Below are 20,395 nucleotides of genomic sequence, written 5' to 3'. Positions count from 1 at the left end.
GGATGGGAGCAGCTCTGCGTGTGTCTGGGCTGATGTGGAAGGGGAGACGACTTCAAAACCATGCTGGTTTTCCATTTCCAGGTTCCTCCCCTGGAGGAAGGAGGCTCCATCCTTCCTCCCAGGGAGGTAGCCACAGCCCAGGGATGAGATCTGGATTTGGGGCGTGGGGCTGGGTTTGTCCTCTGACCTCTGGTTCCAGTTTGGGGGCCAGCCCCATCTCAGGACCTGGGCAGGGGGCTCAGGGGCAGAGCTGGGGGCTCCACCAGTTGGTGCTGGAGAGACTTGAGGCCCATGGACCCGAGGCTGGTCCCACAGGCTGCCTGGCACTCACCGGCTGTCTCAGTGTGTGATTTAATCTGACTTGTCAAGAATAGATTGCTGGGTGGGGGTGGGGAGAAGTGGGCAGGTCCAGTGCTGGCCGGGCAGTATCCTTGGGGTGTCTCAGCCCCTCAGGGATGCTGGGCCTGGGCAAGCCAATGTCTCTAACGTCCTTGCCTCAGAACCAGCTGTTGCGATCAACTCCTCTGAAGGCAGCAACTTGTAGCAGCCCCGGGCAGCGGGACGCCCCACCCTCCTCCCCTCTTGCCAGCCCTGAGCTGGTGTGTCCTCCCAGCCAGTAACTGCATGGGGGTGACCGGCGTGTCACAGCAGGCTAACCATACCCCATCCTCTGAACTCAGTATCCTGAGTCAGAGGGGAGTGTCGGGAGCACCCAGAGACCGGCCCCTCTGCCCTCACGGGGCCTATCCTTCCTCCAGCGCCTGCCTGCCTCTCGTCCCCCGTCCCACAAACAGGGGGAGGCAGGGTCCTGACACTCACGGAGGAGGTACTCCGAGCTGTCATGGTCGTAATCGTTGTCCTCTGGGAAGTGGTTGATCCGAAAGCAGTGTCCTTTATAGATCCCTGGGGGAGCAGAGGAAAAGAACTGTGTGAGTGTCCCGAGGGCCCCCACCTCTGTTCACCCAGACTTGCGTGCTGTGTGTGTCTGGCTCTGGGCAGGCTCTGGGCTCGGGGGAGCAGAAGGGCAACCCAGGCATGACGGGGAGCTCGGCAAGGGGGTCGGCGCACAGAGGCAGACCACTCAGCAGGCAATGTGCCCACAGCTGGCCGTATCCCTCCGTTGGGTCCTGAACTGCTGCCTTCAGAGCTGGGGTGCTGGTCTCCAGGGCCCCGGTGGGGCAGGCTGGCCTTGGTCAGGACAGTGGGGGACAGCTAAGGGTGTCACGGATGGCACCCTAAGTGGGACACGCTTCGATGGCATGCTCTGTGTGACTCAGGCACGAACAACTTAATTACCCACCTCATCTCCTCTGTAGAATGGGGACAAACACTTGCCTCTTCTCCTGGGACCTGAGCTGACACCGAAAGGCCTGCAGATGCCTCCTGGCCTGCGGTGATGGCTCAGGGGAGAGTGCTGCTGTGGACCCAGACATCACCCCCTTCACTCTGCGGGTCTCCCTCGGTGGCGAGGGGCTGAGCTGGGGGTGAGCCGTGAGCATTTGTGACAAGAGGGAGCAGCACCGGGCAGGCTGGTGTCAGGGTGGCCAGAGTGGGGGCCGCGGGGGCCAGACGGGGCCGCGCGCAATTCCAGGCGTTGGGGGGATGCCATGCCAGTGTTTCCAGGATGGTGGGCGAGGTGGCGCTCTCTGCCCTTCCCCCCCACCCCCTGCACAGTTTTGGGCTACTTTAGTTTTGTCGTTGTTCAGTTGCTAAGTCGTGTCCAACTCTTTGTGACCCCATGGACTAGAGCATGCCAGGCTTTCCTGGCCTTCACTGTCTCCCAGAGTTTGCTCAAACTCATGTCCTTTGAGTCAGTGATGCCATCCAACCATCTCATCGTCTGCTTTATGGGTCTAAACAAAATCACAAGTCCCCCATGCTCGTCAGCACAATCATTAAGAGTTTGACAATAACCTCCCTTCAGAGCTGTTCTCCAGGGGCCAGCGCTCAGTCGTGCCTCTTCCCACCTCTTTCTCTGTGTTGCACACCGGGCTGTGCACATGTCTGTGAGGCTCCCCTGCTTTTGAAACACTGATCTTTTTACTTGGAGGTAATTTAGATTTACATGCAGTTGTAAGAAACAGTGCAGGGAGACTCCGTGTCCCTGTTACTGAGTTTCCTCCAGTGATGACATCACAACCAGGGTCCTGACAATGCTCATCAGGGACACACACCACCCTGCGGACCCCTCATGCCACCCACAGCCACATCCACACCCCTGACCCAGGGCAACCACCGAGATGACCGGAATCAGACAGTCCGTAGCCTGTGGGGACTGGCCCTTTCTCTCAGCATAATTCGAGATTCACCCGTTGTGTGGTATCACCAGCTTGCTCCTTCTGACCGCAGAGCAGTAGCCCATGGCACAGCTGTGCCACAGCCTATGACACCTGGGTCATTTCCAGCTGGCACACCTGTGGTTTCCAGCTGTTTCTACTAATGCTGCTACGAACAGGTTTGGAGGTGAATCAAAGTCACACTTCTGTGGGCTAGATGCCTGGGAGTGCAGCTGCTGGGGTCGTGATGCTGCGTTTGTTCTTAGAGACCCCATGCTGGTTTCCAGAATGGCTGTGTCCCCTATTTTGAAAAAGGGATAATACAACACACCTCACTCTGTCACCTGCTCTTTTCATGTAATAACATATGCACACACCTCTCAGGGTCAATACCTATGGATTTAACTTTTAAAAAGCCTTTTTTTAATAAAAAGTAATAAGCTGATACTAATCCAAAAGTTGCTGAAAATCTTAGGAAACAGCACAGGGACTAGAGAACTAGCACCTGCTCCCACACGGATCATGCTAACGCTGTGTTTTGGCAGAAATGAGAAAACCGTATATTTATATATTTAATATAATGCATATGAAGAAAACAGACTTGAAGCATCGTTGCACCCAGACACGCTAGCTCCGGAGGCTTTTCCAATGCATTTCGCCAACCTCCACTCTGCATTTAGGGCACTATTTTCTATTTGATAGAGATTTTAAATAAGAATCACACTGTCCAACATATTAACACACTTTTCACACATTGCCTTAGGTGTCTGTGTCACCACGCGTGGTTACGGTTCACCATCCAGCCGAGGGGTGGGACGGAGGGGCAGCGCCGCCAGCCAGGGCTGGGCTGGGAGGGGGCCTACACGGCCCCCAGAGGTGCAGGGCCCTGGGGCTCCAGACTGTGAGATGACTGTGTCCTTTTGTTCATCAAGGCAGCCCTGGGACCAGCACAGGTGAGCTGCCGTGCGAGAGGAAGCGTGACACTCCTGGTTCGCCTGTTGGAGGCCAGCCCTGCAAGAAGGCGAACGGACATGTGGGCCTTCCTGCTCCTCCATCAGCTGCGGGGCCCCTGGGCGACATCCAGGGATCCGAATTACTGCACCTGCAGAAGGGTCTTCCAGCTGGGCGTGCGGTGAGACACCCAAACCCTCAGGCTGCCAGAACCCCTGGTGTGGAGCTCCCCCCACCCCGATCCCCCAGCCAGTGGCGGGCACCTCTCCCCTCCCAAGCAAACAGCTTTAACTTCAAATTCCTGAGAAGTCAACCTGCCTCCATGAAACTCCATTTGTGGGAATTACATGTAACCTCTGGGAATGAAAGAATCCATCATCTATCATGTGTCAACCCTTCAAGTTATCAAAGAGAGGAACTGTGTCCGACGGGACGAAGGACCAGCTGTTTTTCCAGCCATCCGGGATTTGCACAAAAATAAGGACCGAGGCTTGAGGATGCATGGGAGGTGGCTGGCAAGCTGCCACAGTTGGGACCAGACTCGTCCCCCTGCCTGACCTTATCACGGGCTGGAAGCCCGACCGCACTCCCACCAGCCCGCTCCCCTGACCCCAGCCTAAAAAAGTGGGTGCCGCAGAGAGCACATGGGGAGCCTGATAAGATTGCCCCCTGCCCCCAAAGGCGAGAACCTGGGTACTTGCCCTTAGTGGATATGCCCAAGGTCATATCTCCCCATTTCCTTCGGCCATTTGTCTATCAATGGTTCCGGCCTGTCTCCAGCCTCGTTCCCGGCTCCGGGTCACCCGGAAGCACAGCCCCCACAGCAGCCCCCTGCCGGGGCTGGGTCTGACCCCCAGAGCTCAGGGCCCTGCCCCGCCCGTCTCTGGATCGTGAGCTTCTGCTCCCGGACCTGCTGTCCCTGAGACTCAGCCTCCCAGCCTCACCGCCACCAACCTGTTTCTGTGGAGTGTTTAGTCTGAAGGACTTCACATTTATCCCTGTCGAATCCAACTTTGTTAGCATCGGCCCCAAGGCACTGAACAGGGAGAAAATTAATGGCTGACGTGAGAAGAGCAAACCCCAGCCCGCTCCCCTCACGTGTGTCCTCTTTCGGTAATCAGGCGGTTGCTGTGTTATCTATTAAGATGTGGGCTTCCCAGGTGGCACCAGTGGTAAAGAATCTGCCTGCCAAGGCAGGAGACATCAGAAACACAGGTTCGATCCCTGTGTCAGGTGGTGTGATGACGACCTTCAACGCGCTTCCTCTGGGCCTGCAGAGCGTTTTCACCGTCGCTACCCCCGTGCTCCTCGCTGACGCCCACGTGCCCACACTCACCTCTCTGCCCACCTTCGCTCCTCAGAGCGGCCCCCAGGCCCGCGCAGCATCACCCGCTCCTGTTACTCTTGCCTTTGACCCGTGGCACTGGGAAGGTCACCCAGGGGGACTGCACACAGGCTCCATGCTTGTGGAGCTGGAGGCTTGGGGATCAGGACCCCCACCTCTGCGGGGACCTCTGAGCAGGAGGGTGGGAGCCGCTGGGGAGACGTCCCCATCCTTTACCTTTGGGGCCCCTTCTGCCTGCTTCTGGGGGTGGGCCCCTGCAGGACCAAATCAGCGACGGGCAGTTTAGGGCCGCCCCTCACACCGCTTTGGGCCCCAACCTGGGTTTCACGCCACTGCCCCCCTCCCACCTAGGACACTGCACCTGCACGCAGGCCCTGGCTCAGGCTTAGATGGAAGCCGGCTCTTCAGCCCTTCTCATCTTTGTAAAAACACACCTTTGAGGATGCAAGGAGGAGGCTTAGAGATGTGGAAGCCCTGCTCTCCCAAGCCTTGGGGCAGGGGCCCGGCTCCGAGCTGAGCACGGGAGCACTGCCCTGGGTGTGAAGGAAAGCCTTTGGCATCCTGGAGAAGCAGCCCGGGTGTCCCTGCAGAGTGGCCACCCTCCTGTAACTGGGACCTCCCTGTTGGCACAGACGGGCTCTCCCCTCTCCAGCCTTGAGGAGGCAGGCTGTTGAAAACTGCGGCCTGGGTCCTATGGAGCAGACCCCGCTCCTACAGAGCAGCTCTGGGCTTGGAGGCGGCATGGCTGGGCTGGACCTTCCTGGGGAGCCTCAGCTCACTGGCTCATGAGTGACTCCGTGAGGCCCCATTGAACCATTCTGACCTGCAGCGCCTGCATCCAACGTCCATGTCTGAGCCCCGGCCACGTGCTGGGTGCTGGGGGCTCAGCAGGGGCAGCGGACCCACCCAGGACCCACCCTGGAAGCTCACTGCCTGCTTCCCGGCTCATGGCTGCTCTGGGCCTCATGGCTCCCTCTGCAGTCAGATGGGCCGTGTGACCACTCCAGCAGGACATGAGCAGGAGTGACGGGAGTCCTTCCTGGAGAGGGCTCTGGGCAGGTGCTGCAACCCTCCCCCAGACAGCCTCCTCCCCACACCGGTCAGCCAGGGGATGGTAGAGCCACAGGCCGGGCCAGCCTGGATCCCTGATGCCTTGTGGAGGAGGGCCACCTTGCAGAGGACTGCCCCGTTTGCCTTGTGGGCAGTAAGCCCGCATTGGTGTGTTTCGGTTGCAGCAATAATCAATAAGACAGGCACAGTCTCTGCTGACCTGGAGCTGTCCAGGTGCACGGTCATCCAGCGACGACAAAGACAGGGGTCTGAGCGGGGAGCCCAGAGTTTCCGAGAGCGTGTGATCCAGAGGTCAGACAGCTTCTCCTCGACTGGAAGACGGGAAGTGTCTTTACAGCCTTTCAGAGCTGAAGTGGAGCCTGAGGAGGCCCTTGTGGTCAGAGAATTTTGAAGAGGATCAACCCTGGTGACGTGGAAGGTGAATCTGTAGTTTTAAACTCACTTCCTAGAGATGCCTTCGGACCAGACTGAGCTCCGACTGGAGTCTGGGGAGGAGCCCTCCACGTCCTTCCCATGGCCAAGTGCTTGGGATGCAGAGCCTGGGCGCCCGAGCCCGGGAGAAGATTCCCTCGTGATCTTGTCTCCTTCCTGACATGGCCTTTAGGTCACTGAGGCGCCTGACCTGCTTGGGATGTTCCTTGGTGTTCAGTGGTTTACCCACTCAGCCCTTTGCCCACTCTTTCCTTTAGGTCAGAGTCTACCTGTTGATCCTGGGCCCTGTGGAGCCCAGAGCCTCAGTCCAGCTGGCAAGAGCCCACCACTAGGTGGGGAGGCGAGTGGTGCATCAGGCATGAGGGCTGAGTGCTGGATGGTACTGGGCAGCTCGGGGAGGGCTGCGGCCCAGCAGAGCTGACCAGTGATGATGGGGGCCCCAGAGGAACGGCCGGGGTGCGCCTCTGGAGGAGAGCTGTGTGAGGGGGGCGGGCGGCGGGGTGGTGGACCTAGGCTGAGAGAAGTGGGTGGTGCAGCCACCACAGGGCGGCCTGGATTCAAGGCTGTCCGCTCCGAGTTGCCTCCCTGACTCCGATGCTGGAGAAGGGTCCCCATGAATGCAGGGACCTTTCGCTCCTAACGGCCTGGCGTGTTGCTGATTCTATTCCCAGCCTGGCTCAGGGGAGATTCGACCTGTTACATATGCAGGCCTCACCCCAGGGCCTCTTGGGCATCTTATTTTCGTCCCTGAGGAGGCCAGCTGCCCGGGAGATGGCTCCCCTGGGATTAACAAGCTCTCCCTTCATTGACCCCCTTGAGCTGCAGCACCCTGGGAGGAGGGAGGTGCTTAGAGTCAGCAGCTTCCTGCAGCTGCCAGACCAACCAACCATCGCAGCCTCAGTCTTCGTGGTGGTTAGCAGCGTGGGGGGAGGGTGGGGGACCACAGATCGGCCGGCCTCAGCCGTTGCTCACAGGCAGTCATGAGCAGAGAATGTCTTGAGCAGTGATGGTCCTCAACTTGAACCATTTCAGATCCAAAAGAGTAGAATGGGTTCTACTGACACCCGGACCTCCTTTGGCTCTGGCCTGTAAGCAGGTGGCGGACAGGCCTCTGAGAGATGCTTCTGGTCTGCACCAGCAGGCTAGGGGAGTGTATTAAAGAGCAGAGACATCACTTTGCCAACAAAGGTCCATATAGTCAAATAATCTATGGTTTTCCCAGTAGTCATGTACTGATGTGAGAGTTGGACCATAAGGAAGGCTGAGTGCCAAAGAATTGATGTTTTTGAACTGTGATCCTGGAGAAGACTCTTGAGAGTCCCTTGGACTGTAAGGAGATCAAACCACTCAATCCTAAAGGAAATCAATCATGAATATTCATTGGAAGGATTGATGCTGAAGCTGAAGCTCCAATATTTTGGCCACCTGATGTGAAGAGCCGACTCATTAGACAAAACTCTGACGCAGGGCAAGAGCAAGAACAAGGAAGGGGCGACAGAGGATGGGATGGTTGGATGGCATCATTGACACAATGGGCATGAGTTTGAGCAAACGTGGGGAGATGGTGAAGGACAGGGAAGCCTGTCGTGCTGCAGTTCATGGGGTCGCAAAGAGTCGGACATGACTGAGCGACTGAACAACAGCCCTGGCCAGGGATGCTGGGTGCACATCTGGTCCGAGCTGGACCACTTCCTGCAGGTGCCCGGATGCTCCCTCCAGAGTCCGGATTGTGGATCAGAAGCAGAGGGCACCCAAGGGCAAAGCGACTGACTCTGGGGAGCTCGAGAATGGGGTGTTCTCAGGGGTTCGTGAGGCCAGCCTCAGAAGATGTGGGCTCTCCCCTTCCTAGTCTTGGCTGCTAAACTCTTAATTCCACAGAACCCTCCACGTCCTTCCAATAATATCTTCCTTTGGGATCAAGTCAGAATTTGGTTTCTTGCCCCAGCTGGCCACACCTTCATCAGAGATTCCAGCCCAGCTCTCGGGGGCCTGGGTTACATGTCATTCCTCAGGGCAGGTGTGCAACGCTTTTCTGAGACATAGAGGTGAGTGCAGGTTCCCAGGAGACCACGGGACCTGGGGGATAGGAGGCATGATCTTGGGGGATGGGAATACGGAGCATCAGCCCCAAGGCTCCAGTGTGGAAGCTGTGTGGCCCGTGAATTTCAACCTCTTGAGATCTCGGTCAGCTGGGGAAGCCCTCCCTGGGCTGGTTCCCGTCTGTAAGCTGGGGACCCCGCAGGGAGAAGGTTCCTGTTGTTGGGGGCTCCTCCATCTCCACCACACAGAGCCCTCTGACTTCCGGGGGCCAAGGACCCAAACCCAAGGCGCCAGTCCCCACCCACCTTGTGCTCCCCCTACCCTGGAAGGAAGGCCTGCTGAGCAGCCAGGACCCCAGGGCTGCCTCTGCTCACCCCCTCGCCAAGGCCCGGCTGCCTCATGCCCAGCTTCCTGGCACAGGTGCGGGCAGGACTCCTGTGTCACACTCTCGCCACCCGCTGCCCCTGTCTCTTTAGGCAAGTGCCCTGGGGACCCAGCCCCAGCCTCAGCCTCCTCCAGCCCCTGTCTCCAGAGCACGGGTTATCCAGGCTTCCTGCCGAGATTCATAATTGAACGGGGCAGGGAGATTTCCCAGAGCTCGCTTGTCTCCGCACAGGGAAGCGGGAGTGCAGTTACTGTCTCTGCGAGTTCTCCACTTGAATCTGCTTGATGACTGCTGCTCGGACGAAATCTCCGTACCAGGCTTCAGGGTTTTCTGCTGCTTCTTTCTTTCTTTCTTTCCCTTAATGAGCCAACACGGAGCTCCAGGGGCGAAACGGCTCTCTGCAGAGCCCAGGCTTTCCTGTTGGTCTGGCTCCGCAGACCTTGGGAATGAAGGCTGGGGTGAGGGGTAGGGTCACGACCTCCGGAAGGAGCCCTTGAGACCATCCACGCCTCGTGCTCACTTCCCGCACGAAGAACCTGATGCCCGTCCCCGCGGTGACAGGCCGGCTGGCCTCTGGGCTCCGAGTCCAGGGCTGTTTGGCCATCCCCGCGGCCCGCTCCGGGGCTTGTTCACAACCGGTAAAGGGTTTGCTTTCTGGAGACAGCTTCGACTGTCAGAACTCGGTGGCGAGAGGGGGCCTTGTGCTGCTGGCGGGGGAGGCCAGGTGTGCTGCTAAACAGCGCACAGGACAGCATCCCCCTCAACAGAGGGGCGCATCCCCAGCTGCCGTGCAAGCGGCCCGAACCCTCCCTCCCCACGCCCGCGGCAGACGTTGCGAATCTCTCGCCGTGCCTTTCTCCCCGTCACAGCCTAAAGCCCTCTCAGTGCAGCCCTCCACGCAGAGGCTATGAGTCGAGACCAGAGCTTTCGATCATCCCAAGGCCAGACACCACAGAGACGGGAGGCTCTGAAGTCACCCTGCCGGGTCGAGCCTGGCTCTGACGTCACTGCTCACTGCGTCGTCTCGGGTCCTGGTTAATTGCTGTGCTTCCTTTGCACCGTCTGTGGGATGGGGATCGTGACTGGGAAACCTTCAGAGGGCTGTTCGGAGGCTCCCAGGAGGCACTGCTGGCTGTAAACATCCCAGAGCCCGGGACAGCCCGTGAGCTGATATGACATTAGCTCTGGTGCCTGAGGCAGCTGCGCGTCAGAGGGAGGAGGCCAGTGTCATACCCTCCCAGGACGGCCTCGGACTCCTGTGCCTGCGATGTTTCAGCTCGGAATGGGCAAGGCCCCGACTCTCAGAAGGCCCAGCCAGATGACCACTGCCCCTCAGTCCCGTGAGTGACAGACCGACAGGCAAGGGCTGGCTCCCACTGGGCACCGCTCCCTGAAAAGCCCGGTGCTAAGCTCTCCCCATTTTCTCATTTACACCTCAAACTATCCTATGAAATAGGAGCCCCTATTTTACATGCAGAGCAGCTGAGGCTCGAGAAGGCAGGTAACTTCCCAAGGCCGAAACACTCCCCTGCTCCTGTCTGATCAACTCCAGAAGCAGAGCTCTGCCCTCGGGGCCACCCCACTCCCGGTTCTGAGACTGGAGACAGAAAGGCAGAGGAGCCGGTGTCCAAGAGGCCCCCATGCTTCCTGATGCCCTGGGGGCAAGGGGCTGGGGTGGTGCATGTCCGCCCTGGAGTCTCCTCAGGCTGGGAACAACTCCCCAGCAGCCGGAGACTGAGTTCAAACCCAGTTTTCAAGACCCGCCCCTGCAGTCTGGAGCACCAGGTTCCAATTCTCCCACACCTGCTGGAACTGGGGCTGGCAGGGCGCTCACTCAGGAGACACCAAGTTGTAGATTTGCTGCTCACAGACAGGACGCAGAGCCCCCAGCTAACCAGCACCCTGTCCCTCTGTGCCCAACCCCCAGAGCCCCGGGGCCGGCCTGTGCCCAGGCCACTGTCAGCAACTTTCCAGGAAAAGCTTCACGATTTTTGTTAACTTCCATTCTGTTCGGAATCAGAGACCATCAGTCCCCACTCCCAGGAGCCTCCCACCCCTGCCCCGGTGCTGGCAGAGCATCTACGGACCCACAGCCGTCCAGCCCCTTCGATTCAAGCGGCAGCCCCACTCTGAGGGCCTGTGAGTGCCAGTGGGCACTGGGCTGCGGTGGGGAGCCGGCCAGCATCTCTGCCGAGGCACCCAAGTGCAGGGGAGCCTGTAACCGGGTCAGGCAAGCTGCCCAAGGAGCTGGCACTTGAGCTGAGCCCCAAAGGATGAGCAGGAGTCGGCCATGAGCACAGCCTGGAATGGGTGGAGCGGATGGCACAGCAGAGGCCCGGGGCAAGAGGCCAGTGGGCAGGGATGCCAGGCAGCGGCTGGAGGTGGAGGGTGAGGAGGAGACGGGAGGTGGGGCCACAGAGGCAGGGAACCTTGAGGGGTTAGACCAGCCACCAGACGGGCTTTTGGATGGTCTGACCCTCCCCGGGGTGGGGCAGGAAGCAGTTAGAATCCAGGCTCAGGGATGAAAGCCTCACTCGGGGGTACAGGCTGGTGTGGGGCAGGGAGGGCGGATTCCTCATCCGTCTCCAGGCTGACCGCAGCCCCTTCCTCCCTGCCAAGAAAGCAGCCTTGGTTTAGGGACCCACGTGACCCCCAGGCGGCCTCCCCGGGCCGCCTGTGCCCAGACTCCCCGAGGACCTGCCCACCAGCCCTCCCGTGCCCGCTCAGTCAGTTCCACAAGCCAGGCCCACACACCATATCTGTTCTCAGCTGGGTTCCGGGACAGGTGCCCTTCCCCGGCTGCAGGCCCTTTAATTCCAGAAAGCTCAACTTCCCTCCCCATCCTCCAGGACGCTGGAGTGAGGCCTGGGGCTTTTGCTTTCAGGAAAAAGGAAACAAAATGTAAAAGCCAGCTTCCCTCCCTCCAGGGCACAGCAGGGCTGGCTGGAGCCGGGCGAGTAGGGGCTTGGTGGGCTGGGACGCTGCAGCCTCAGCCCAGGAACGGCGTGGAGCAATGGTCCTTCTGAGCCAAGCAGGACGTTCATGGGGAGGATAACAGTTAATGGGAAGCCACACTGCAGCTCCTCCCCAGGAAGCAGGAGAAAAGCTGCCGAGAGACACAAAGAAGAGGCTGGAGGCCAGGACGCAGCGCGACTCTGTTCCAAGGGGCCCGGTGAGGCCAGTGAGGGGCCCTGGTCATCACCTGATGAGGAAGTGGCCAGTGTCTGGACATTGCCCAGCCTTCTCTCATCTCTGACGCTTCATCTCTCACCCACACTGCGTCCCAGGCCCATTGAGAGTGGGGAGAGGAGACAGCCCCTTCCTAAATGAGCTGTTTGAAGCCTGCTCCCCGCAGGGCGCCCCTGGACAGCCCGAAGCACTGCCTCCTCCTTCCTGACAGTCTGCGGATGCTCCCCTTTCTTGCCAGACTTTGGAGATGCAAAAGGATGAAAGTCTGCAGAGGTGACCCTCGGGGGTCGATGAGCAGCTGCTCCCACACTAGCCCTGTTACTAGGATAACTACCGCTGTCACCAGTAGCTAATACTTATCGCTTAACATTTATCATTTGGTCCTCACTACAAACCGTATCCTGCGGGGGCTCTATTATTGTCAGCTCCATTTTACAGATGGAAAAACTGCAGCCCTGAGGGGTTAGTGACTTGCCCAGGGCTGCCCAGAGCTGGTATTAGGACACAGGCAGTTGTCTCTCGAAGCCGGAACCCACTCAGGCTTCCCCGTCCATCACACTTTACACGATACAAATGCTCAGGCACCAGCTGCCCAGGCAAGGGCTACGGGGCCCAGCCCCAGCAATGATGCCCCGCCAGCTCCCTGGGCCGTCTCAGGAGCACCTGCCTCTCCCCGGCCTGTTCCAGACCAGGCGCCCAAGTGGATGAGACGGGGTGTCTCTTGGAAGCGTGTGCAGAGGGCTCTGGAGGGGTGGGGGAGGCAGAGCTTCGAGAGGGAGAAGGAACTGGAAACGGAGCGGAAGGCAGGGAGGGGACTGGACGGGTCCCCAGGCCTGGCCCCGGGTGAGCTCAACCCCACGCTGCTGCCTGGGGGGCGGGGGTGGGGGCGCGCACCCAGAACCCATGGGGCTCAGGAACGCACCGAGGGTGCGCCTGAGACCTGCTGGGAGGACTCCCCGCTCTGGGGCCCCCAACGGACGTCCCCACCAGTGGGCCTCTGTGCAGAGCGGCTGTGAGCACCCTGGGCCCTGACTGGAGGGAGGCGGCCCCACCCCACTGCATGGGGCCCTCCTGGTTTCCCCGCCTCCCTCCGCCCCGCCTGCTCCTAACCCCCAGACGGCCCCTCGAGGGCTCTCCCTTGGGCCCCTCCTCCTTGGAGGGACTGCTGCCGCCCCACTTCCTGTCTGAACGCCCCGGTGACCCTCCCTCCTCTCCACAGGTTCTCAGCACTCCGCGGCCTCCAGCGCCGTCCACAGCGTCCCCACTGCAGACTGAGCCTGTGGCTGCCGTGGACACCCACGTCCACAGGGACCCGCTCTCCTCTAGCGGGGGCCCGCTCCACCCCGCTCCTCCGCCGGGCCCCCCCCTCCAGCCCCTCCTGTGCTCCTGCCCTCCGGGCGCCCACCCCATCCTGCTGGTAATTCCTCTGTCAGCCGATCCGCAGCAGTTTTACCTCGTAGGGAGCCTCAGAGCCTCTCCTCCGGGCCCATCTGAACTTTCTCTTAACTGGCACCCTTGTCGCTGCCTCCTCGGAAGGTGACCTGGTGACTCCGGACTCTGACCAGGGCGCCGTGGGGCTTCCGACCTCCCCCGGGACCAGGTCTGGGCCTGGCAGCCCTCGTGGGCTGTTCCCGCAAACCCTGTGCCCTGGCTGCCCCTCAGTGGCACTGAGCTGAGCTGGGCTCCTGCTCTTCCGAACCATGTTCTGCTTCCTGCGCTTTCCTGGCCTAGAGCTTTCCTGCCCCTTCCACCTGGGGAGCTCCCGGTCAGCAGGGCCAGCGCCGCCCTTTCCAAGAAGCCCGCCCAGACCAGCTTCCCATTCCCTCGTGAGTACCCATGATGCTCTATGCAGCTTCCTGTTTTGCATTTAATTGTGTGTCCCTGAGTCAGGGAGGGTCTGAGGCTTGTCTGTCTTTGAATCTGCAGCTCCCATGATCCCGGTTGGTGAGATTGCATAAACTTCTGTCTCCAGAGGGGTTTCTGAGGGCTGGGGGGTCAGGGGCACTGCTCTCTCCTGGCCCCTGATTCCAGGCCCACAGGGCAGGTGGGCAGAGCATCCAGGCTGCACCGCCCTCCGCCCTCCCCTCCAGCGACGACCCCAGAACCCCCGCAATAAGGCCGAGAGGATACGCGTGGCCTCTGCTCACGAGACGTCAGCGATAGAGCCGCTGTCACTGACCCCCCTGGTCAACACGTCACCCCAGGAAGCGCGAGCCGACGGTAACGTGATGAATACGACTGTGCTCTCGGAGAATCCCCTGGAGATTCGCCCTCTGAGAACCATGGTTGGGATCCAGCGTGACCGGCTGCCAGACCAGCTCCATTTTAATCCTCTCCAAAACGCAGAGAGTCGGACACAACTGAAGCAACTTAGCAGCAGCAGCAGGAGCAAAACCAAAGGCTGAAGTGAGAGCCGCAGGAAAAAGGAGAACCCCCAGGTCTGTCTGGATCCCACGTTCAATACAAAACAGCTGTCCTAAATGCTAGTGTCTCGATGTTTCAGAAGCAACACCAGCCCCCACGGAGAGGTGTAGACTCCAGGGTCCCGGCCTGCCGGGGCTGGGGCTCTGAGCCCCCACTTCTCAGCTGACACCGCAGGTGGCAGGACCGCGGTCATGCACTCAGCCGCCCATCCCCATGAGACCCAGATCCCGACACAGGATCCCTTGGTGCCTCCATCTGGGGACAGAGCCTGGCCGCCCACCTCCAGCCTCAAGTAATAGCCAGAGAACAAAGCTTGTTCAGGTGCCGGGACCCAGGGCAGCAGTGCAGCTATGGCTGGCAGCCAGTGCCTCGTCCAGGGAGGCCTGAATACTTTACATCTAATGCCTCTGAGTTATGGGCTTTATACCTTTAGATACCAGAATAAACTTGATTTGAAATTGGCCCCAGGAGACATTTGTTAAAGAGAAATAAAGATGTTAGATGCAGTTTCAGATGCTTGCCTGAGCGGCCCTTACCACCGGCGCTCACGAGGCTATGAATCTCTGGATAATCCGGGGAGAATGTCCCAGCCCTCCGCATATCAACGCCCCGCCTCCCGGTCCGTCAGCAGCCCCTTCCTGAAATAGCACCTTTTCCCTCACCCTCTGTCCCTGGGGCTCTGAGAAGGAAGGCAGGGAGGGGAGCCAAGAGTGGGGTGTGAGGCCCAGCCGCCCTGCGTTCTATCTGTTCTTTTTGTTACTTGTCCCCATTTCACAGAGAAGGAAACTGAGGCTCCTGGAAGCGCTGTGGAGAGCAAGAGGAGGGAGCCAGGACCTCAACTCAAACATGTGGCCCCAAAGTGCACGCTTTTTACTGACACGACACCCAGCTGGCGGTCACCACGACCCGGCCACCCAGGTCGCCTGCTTGGCAGATGGCTGAGTCTGTTACTATTCGTACTCAGCAAGGTGCTTTCCCCTCTGTGCCTTGTTTTCTGCTCCCAACAGCCAGGATAACCCCAGCCCCTCCGAGGGTGAGGGTGAGGGGAAGCGGCGAGGACCTTGGCAAGGGCCTGGCACGCCTTCTCCACGAGCACCTGTTCCGAGAGGAGAGGCACTGCGTCACGCAGGCCCCGACCTCGAAAGGCTTTTGTACTTGAATGACAGGACGTGCCCAGCTGCCTGTGTGTGGGTGGTGATAGGGAGGGGGATGGACAGGTGTGTCCCTGCCCTGCCCAGCCCAGCCCCGGGGGTGGGTGTGGAAAGCTGCCCTCTGCCCCCAAATGCATGCACTACGCTCTGGGTGCAGAGGCGCTCGGGGTGACCCGCTGGCAGGAGCAGCACAGAGCAGATGCGGAGCCCCGGAGCCAGGGGCCAGGCCTGCCCAACCGCGCAGAGCTCTCCCGCTGAGCCCTAATTCACAGGGCTGCTGCCAACGCTCATTAATAAATGATGGAAACCGCTCAGCAAATGTCGAGCCCGAAACGTGCTGTGCGGCCCCCACAAGCCAGGCCAGGCAGCCTCGGGCTGTGAGGCTGGCGGAGAGCTCTCCGACCAGGGCGAGCCCGGGCTGGCGACCCCCGGCCAGCTGCAGACACGTGGGGCTGATGCTCCTGGTGGTGGGCATCCCCTCGGGGCTTCCCTGGGGATGGCGGGGGCAGACAAATTCAGAGGGCTGTCTGTCTGCTGATGGGAACAGAGCTGCCGCTGGAAAGGTCAGCCAGACAACAGAGAAGGAGGACACATAATCCACATTAGGAGACACCTGCTTGTGGTCTGGGGTCAAGGGGGAGTGAGGTCACAGGGCCAGAGGCCCCCTTCCCTCCCTCCACGTAGCTTGATTTGGGCAGACCTTCTGGGGGAGAGAAGGCACTCCCACGGGGGCCCCCTGGCACTACCACCGACAGGGATCCCACCTTCCAGAGACACTTGCTTGGGTCATGTTTCTATCTGTGGCCCACCCAGGACAGATCCAGGTTTTGTCGGGCAACTGGACGGGCCCTCTTAAAGAAAAAGAGCACAAACACACAGCTAGAATCCAGGCCTGGGAAGGGCCCGTGCAAGGGAGCACCCGAACCTCGGGCTTCTTCAGCGTCAGGAAGAGCCCACCTCGTGCTGGTCTCGTCCGGAGAGAGCAGTGCAAACACTGTGGCCACTCCCAGCTGTCAGCCTTTCAGGAAGCCCCCACCAGACCGGTGGTCTCCAAGTCAGGCTCCCGGAGCCTTGGGATGCCCCCAAAGAGTGCAGACAGGCTGTTCCTGTCTGACCCTCCCCGCCCACCCACGGCAGGGTGGCTCCTGAGAAGGTGGACGCGGGGTGGGCAGGGCTGGGTCCCCTCGTGCAGCTGGAGGACATTCTTTTTAGAGACAGACCCTGTGCCTGGGGGTCAGTCTGGGTCTAACGCCTGGACGAATGGATGAACAGGGGCTGAGGCGTGGAGGGGAGGCCCCCTCCAGGAGAGTCTGGAGGAGGGACGGAACTGGGTGGGCAGGCGGCAGGTCCTCCCCAGCCCCCTGCCCCCTGGAGGACCTTCACCCAGGGAGGTGAGGCTGGAGACGCAGGGCAGACGGTACCGCACCCCCTCGGCGCCTCTGACCCCCCGACCCCCTCGCGTCCACCTCAGGCCAGACAGGGCCCTGAACGGATGCGGTTCTGGCCCTCGGATGGCAGGATGCCTTGCCGGGAATCATCACCGAACATGAGGGCAGGAGCTGTCAGTTCCTCTGTGGGGCTACGCCCAGGGGGTTGCATGGGGTGGGGGGGTCCATGCCCCGTCCGGGCCGGATATCCCTGGTCCATAAGGGACTCTCCTGAGGGTCAGCACAGAGAAGGCACAACGAGTAACCACACAGGAGGAAAGGCGCCTGCTACAGCCCGCCCCACCCACTGACTGTCAGGCCACGCCTACTTCCCAGTCCCCGCCTGCTGCCTTTCTCCGGCTCCGCCCACTCCCTGCCGGCCCCGCCCACTGCCCGCCCCACCTGCCAACGCCCCTGTTCCCCCTCTGCTCGCCTTGGCCCCGTCCACTTCCCGCTCCTCGTCCACACTCCCCTCCTCTTCCCCCTACCCCAACCCCACTGACGCCCCTCCCCGTGGGATCTGGCCTCACACTGTGCGGGGAGCAAGGCCTTCCCAAGGTGGCGGCTTCGTTTGAGGGTTTCACTTCAGCTTCTCTTTCCACAGGAAACTCGAGGGAGTCTTAGGGCCTGGAAGCGGGGAAGGGGCAGCGGACCCAAGGACACCCGGGCCTTCCTGCTCCAGGGCCAGGAGCCTCCCACGTGCTCTGCCCACCCCCACCCCGTGTTCCTGTGTGAAGGAGACACCCTGGCGAAGAGGGGGGAGGGAGCTGCCATTCACCGAGCTCCTAGCAACCGCGTGTGCTTGAGGATTCCACGGATCTAAACCTCAGAGCACCCCCGGAGTCTAGCATTACCATCCTGCTGTCATAAATGAGGAGGGTCAGATTTAAAGGGTGCTGGAGGAAATTTCCCAAGATTGCCCCCACGTCAGGGACAGAGCCCGGGCCCAAGTTCACTTTGGTCTCCAAGTCAAGTTCACCTAACTTGGTAGCAGAGTCCCACCCTCGGTGTGCTCCCCTTGAGTGTGGGCGGCCCCTGAGAACAGGCTCGCTGGGTTGTGTTATATAAGGCTGCACCAGGGCAGGCTGGAGGGGGAGAAGTCAGGGAGACACCCCTGCTGGCCTTGAAGAAAGCAGACCGCCTCCTGTGAGCCAACACAGGGCCGTGTGGTGAAGAACGGCAGCTGTCTCTGGATGATGGCTTGCAAGAGAACAGCCTTGGTCACACAGCTGCCAGACACAAATTCTGCCAGCCGCCAGACACGAATTCTGTGAGCTGGGAGAGGACCCCACCCCAGGGAGGCATGCGGCCTGCAGACACCTCGCTCACAACCTTGGGACACTGGAGTGGAGGATCCCGCTCAACAGGCCAGACTCCCAGTCCAGGGACACTATAAGATGGTCTGTCTGTTTTAAGTCGCTGAACTCGTGCTAATTTGTTAAGAAGCAGAGCAAACAAGGGCTTCCCAGGTGGCTTCCCCGGTGACGCTAATGGCAGAACCTGCCTGCATATGCAGGAGACATAAGAGATGCAGGTTCAATCCCTGGGTCGGGAAGATCTCCTGGAGGAGGACATAGCAACCTACTCCAGTATTCTTGCCTGGAGAATCCCATGGACAGAGGAGCCTGGTGGGCTATAGTCCATGGGGTCACAAAGAGTTGGACATGACTGGAGTGACTTAGTACTTGGATGCAATCTCAAAAACAACAGAATGATCTCTGTTCGTTTCCAAGGCAAACCATTCAATATCACAGTAACCCAAGTCTATGCCCCAACGAGTAACGCTGAAGAAGCTGAAGTTGAACGGTTCTATGAAGACCTACAAGACCTTTTAGAACTAACACCCAAAAAAGATGTCCTTTTCATTATAGGGGACTGGAATGCAAAAGTAGGAAGTCAAGAAACACCTGGAGTAACAGGCAAATTTGGCCTTGGAATACGGAATGAAGCAGGGCAAAGACTAATAGAGTTTTGCCAAGAGAATGCACTGGTCATAACAAACACCCCGTTCCAACAACACAAGAGAAGACTCTATACATGGACATCACCAGATGGTCAACACTGAAATCAGATTGATTATATTCTTTGCAGCCAAAGACGGAGAAGCTCTATACAGTCAGCAAAAACAAGACCAGGAGCTGACTGTGGCTCAGACCATGAACTCCTTATTGCCAGATTCAGACTTAAATTGAAGAAAGTAGGGAAAACCACTAGACCATTCAGGTATGACCTAAATCAAATCCCTTATGATTATACAGTGGAACTGAGAAATAGATTTAAGGGCCTAGATCTGATAGAGTGCCTGATGAACTATGGAATGAGGTTTGTGACATTGTACAGGAGACAGGGATCAAGACAATCCCCATAGAAAATAAATGCAAAAAAGCAAAATGGCTGTCTGGGGAGGCCTTACAAATAGCTGTGAAAAGAAGAGAAGCGAAAAGCAAAGGACAAAAGGAAAGATATAAACATCTGAATGCAGAGTTCCAAAGAATAGCAAGAAGAGATAAGAAAGCCTTCTTCGGCGATCAATGCAAAGAAATAGAGGAAAACAACAGAATGGGAAAGACTAGGGATCTCTTCAAGAAAATCAGAGATACCAAAGGAACATTTCATGCAAAGATGGGCTCGATAAAGGACAGAAATGGTATGGACCTAAGAGAAGCAGAAGATATTCAGAAGAGATGGCAAGAATACACAGAAGAACTGTACAAAAAAGATCTTCACGACCCAGGTAATCATGATGGTGTGATCACTGACCTAGAGCCAGACATCCTGGAACGTGAAGTCAAGTGGGCCTTAGAAAGCATCACTATGAACAAAGCTAGTGGAGGTGATAGAATTCCAGTTGAGCTATTTCAAATCATGAAAGATGATGCTGTGAAAGTGCTGCACTCAATATGCCAGCAAATTTGGAAAACTCAGCAGTGGCCACAGGACTGGAAAAGGTCAGTTTTCATTCCAATCCCAAAGAAAGGCAATGCCAAAGAATGCTCAAACTACCACACAATTGCACTCATCTCACACGCTAGTAAAGTAATGCTCAAAATTCTCCAAGCCAGGCTTCAGCAGTATGTGAACCATGAACTTCCTGATGTTCAAGCTGGTTTTATAAAAGGCAGAGGAACCAGAGATCATATTGCCAACATCCGCTGGATCATGGAAAAAGCAAGAGAGTTCCAGAAAAACATCTATTTCTGCTTTATTGACTATGCCAAAGCCTTTGACTGTGTGGATCACAATAAACTGTGGAAAATTCTGAAAGAGATGGGAATACCAGACCACCTGATCTGCCTCTTGAGAAATCTGTATGCAGGTCAGGAAGCAACAGATAGAACCAGACATGGAACAACAGACTGGTTCCAAATAGGAAAAGGAGTTCGTCAAGGCTGTATATTGTCACCCTGCTTATTTAACTTATATGCAAAGTACATCATGAGAAACGCTGGACTGGAAGAAACACAAGCTGGAATCAAGATTGTGGGAGAAATATCAATAACCTCAGATATGCAGATGACACCACCCTTATGGCAGAAAGTGAAGAGGAACTCAAAAGCCTCTTGATGAAAGTGAAAGTGGAGAGTGAAAAAGTTGGCTTAAAGCTCAACATTCAGAAAACGAAGATCATGGCATCCAGTCCCACCACTTCATGGGAAATAGATGGAGAAACAGTGGAAACAGTGTCAGACTTTATTTTTCTGGGC

General features: G+C 58.3%; 1 protein-coding gene and 2 long non-coding RNA genes across 3 annotated transcripts in view; 1 reads left to right on the top strand and 2 right to left on the bottom strand.

Moving 5' to 3' along the window:
- Positions 1 to 20,395, bottom strand: part of CACNG4 (calcium voltage-gated channel auxiliary subunit gamma 4) — a 51,448-nt gene that overhangs the window by 8,604 nt on the left and 22,449 nt on the right. The window contains exon 2 of the mRNA XM_070774243.1: positions 820 to 903. Within this exon, the coding sequence (XP_070630344.1) occupies positions 820 to 903 (84 nt within the window). The remainder of the gene's footprint in view (positions 1 to 819; positions 904 to 20,395) is intronic.
- On the bottom strand, positions 2,836 to 13,278 carry LOC139177673 (uncharacterized). Its single transcript, XR_011562217.1, has 2 exons — positions 13,143 to 13,278; positions 2,836 to 3,287 (listed from the first exon to the last, which is right to left on the bottom strand). It is a non-coding gene; the product is annotated as an uncharacterized lncRNA (long non-coding RNA).
- LOC139177672 (uncharacterized) lies at positions 13,381 to 14,575 on the top strand. The gene is made up of 2 exons (XR_011562216.1): positions 13,381 to 13,515; positions 13,616 to 14,575. It is a non-coding gene; the product is annotated as an uncharacterized lncRNA (long non-coding RNA).

This window comes from Bos indicus, chromosome 19 (assembly GCF_029378745.1).
Source record: "Bos indicus isolate NIAB-ARS_2022 breed Sahiwal x Tharparkar chromosome 19, NIAB-ARS_B.indTharparkar_mat_pri_1.0, whole genome shotgun sequence".
Lineage (NCBI taxonomy): Eukaryota > Metazoa > Chordata > Mammalia > Artiodactyla > Bovidae > Bos > Bos indicus.
The sequence above is the reverse complement of the archived record's forward strand: the minus strand, read 5'-3'. Positions and strand labels throughout refer to the sequence as shown.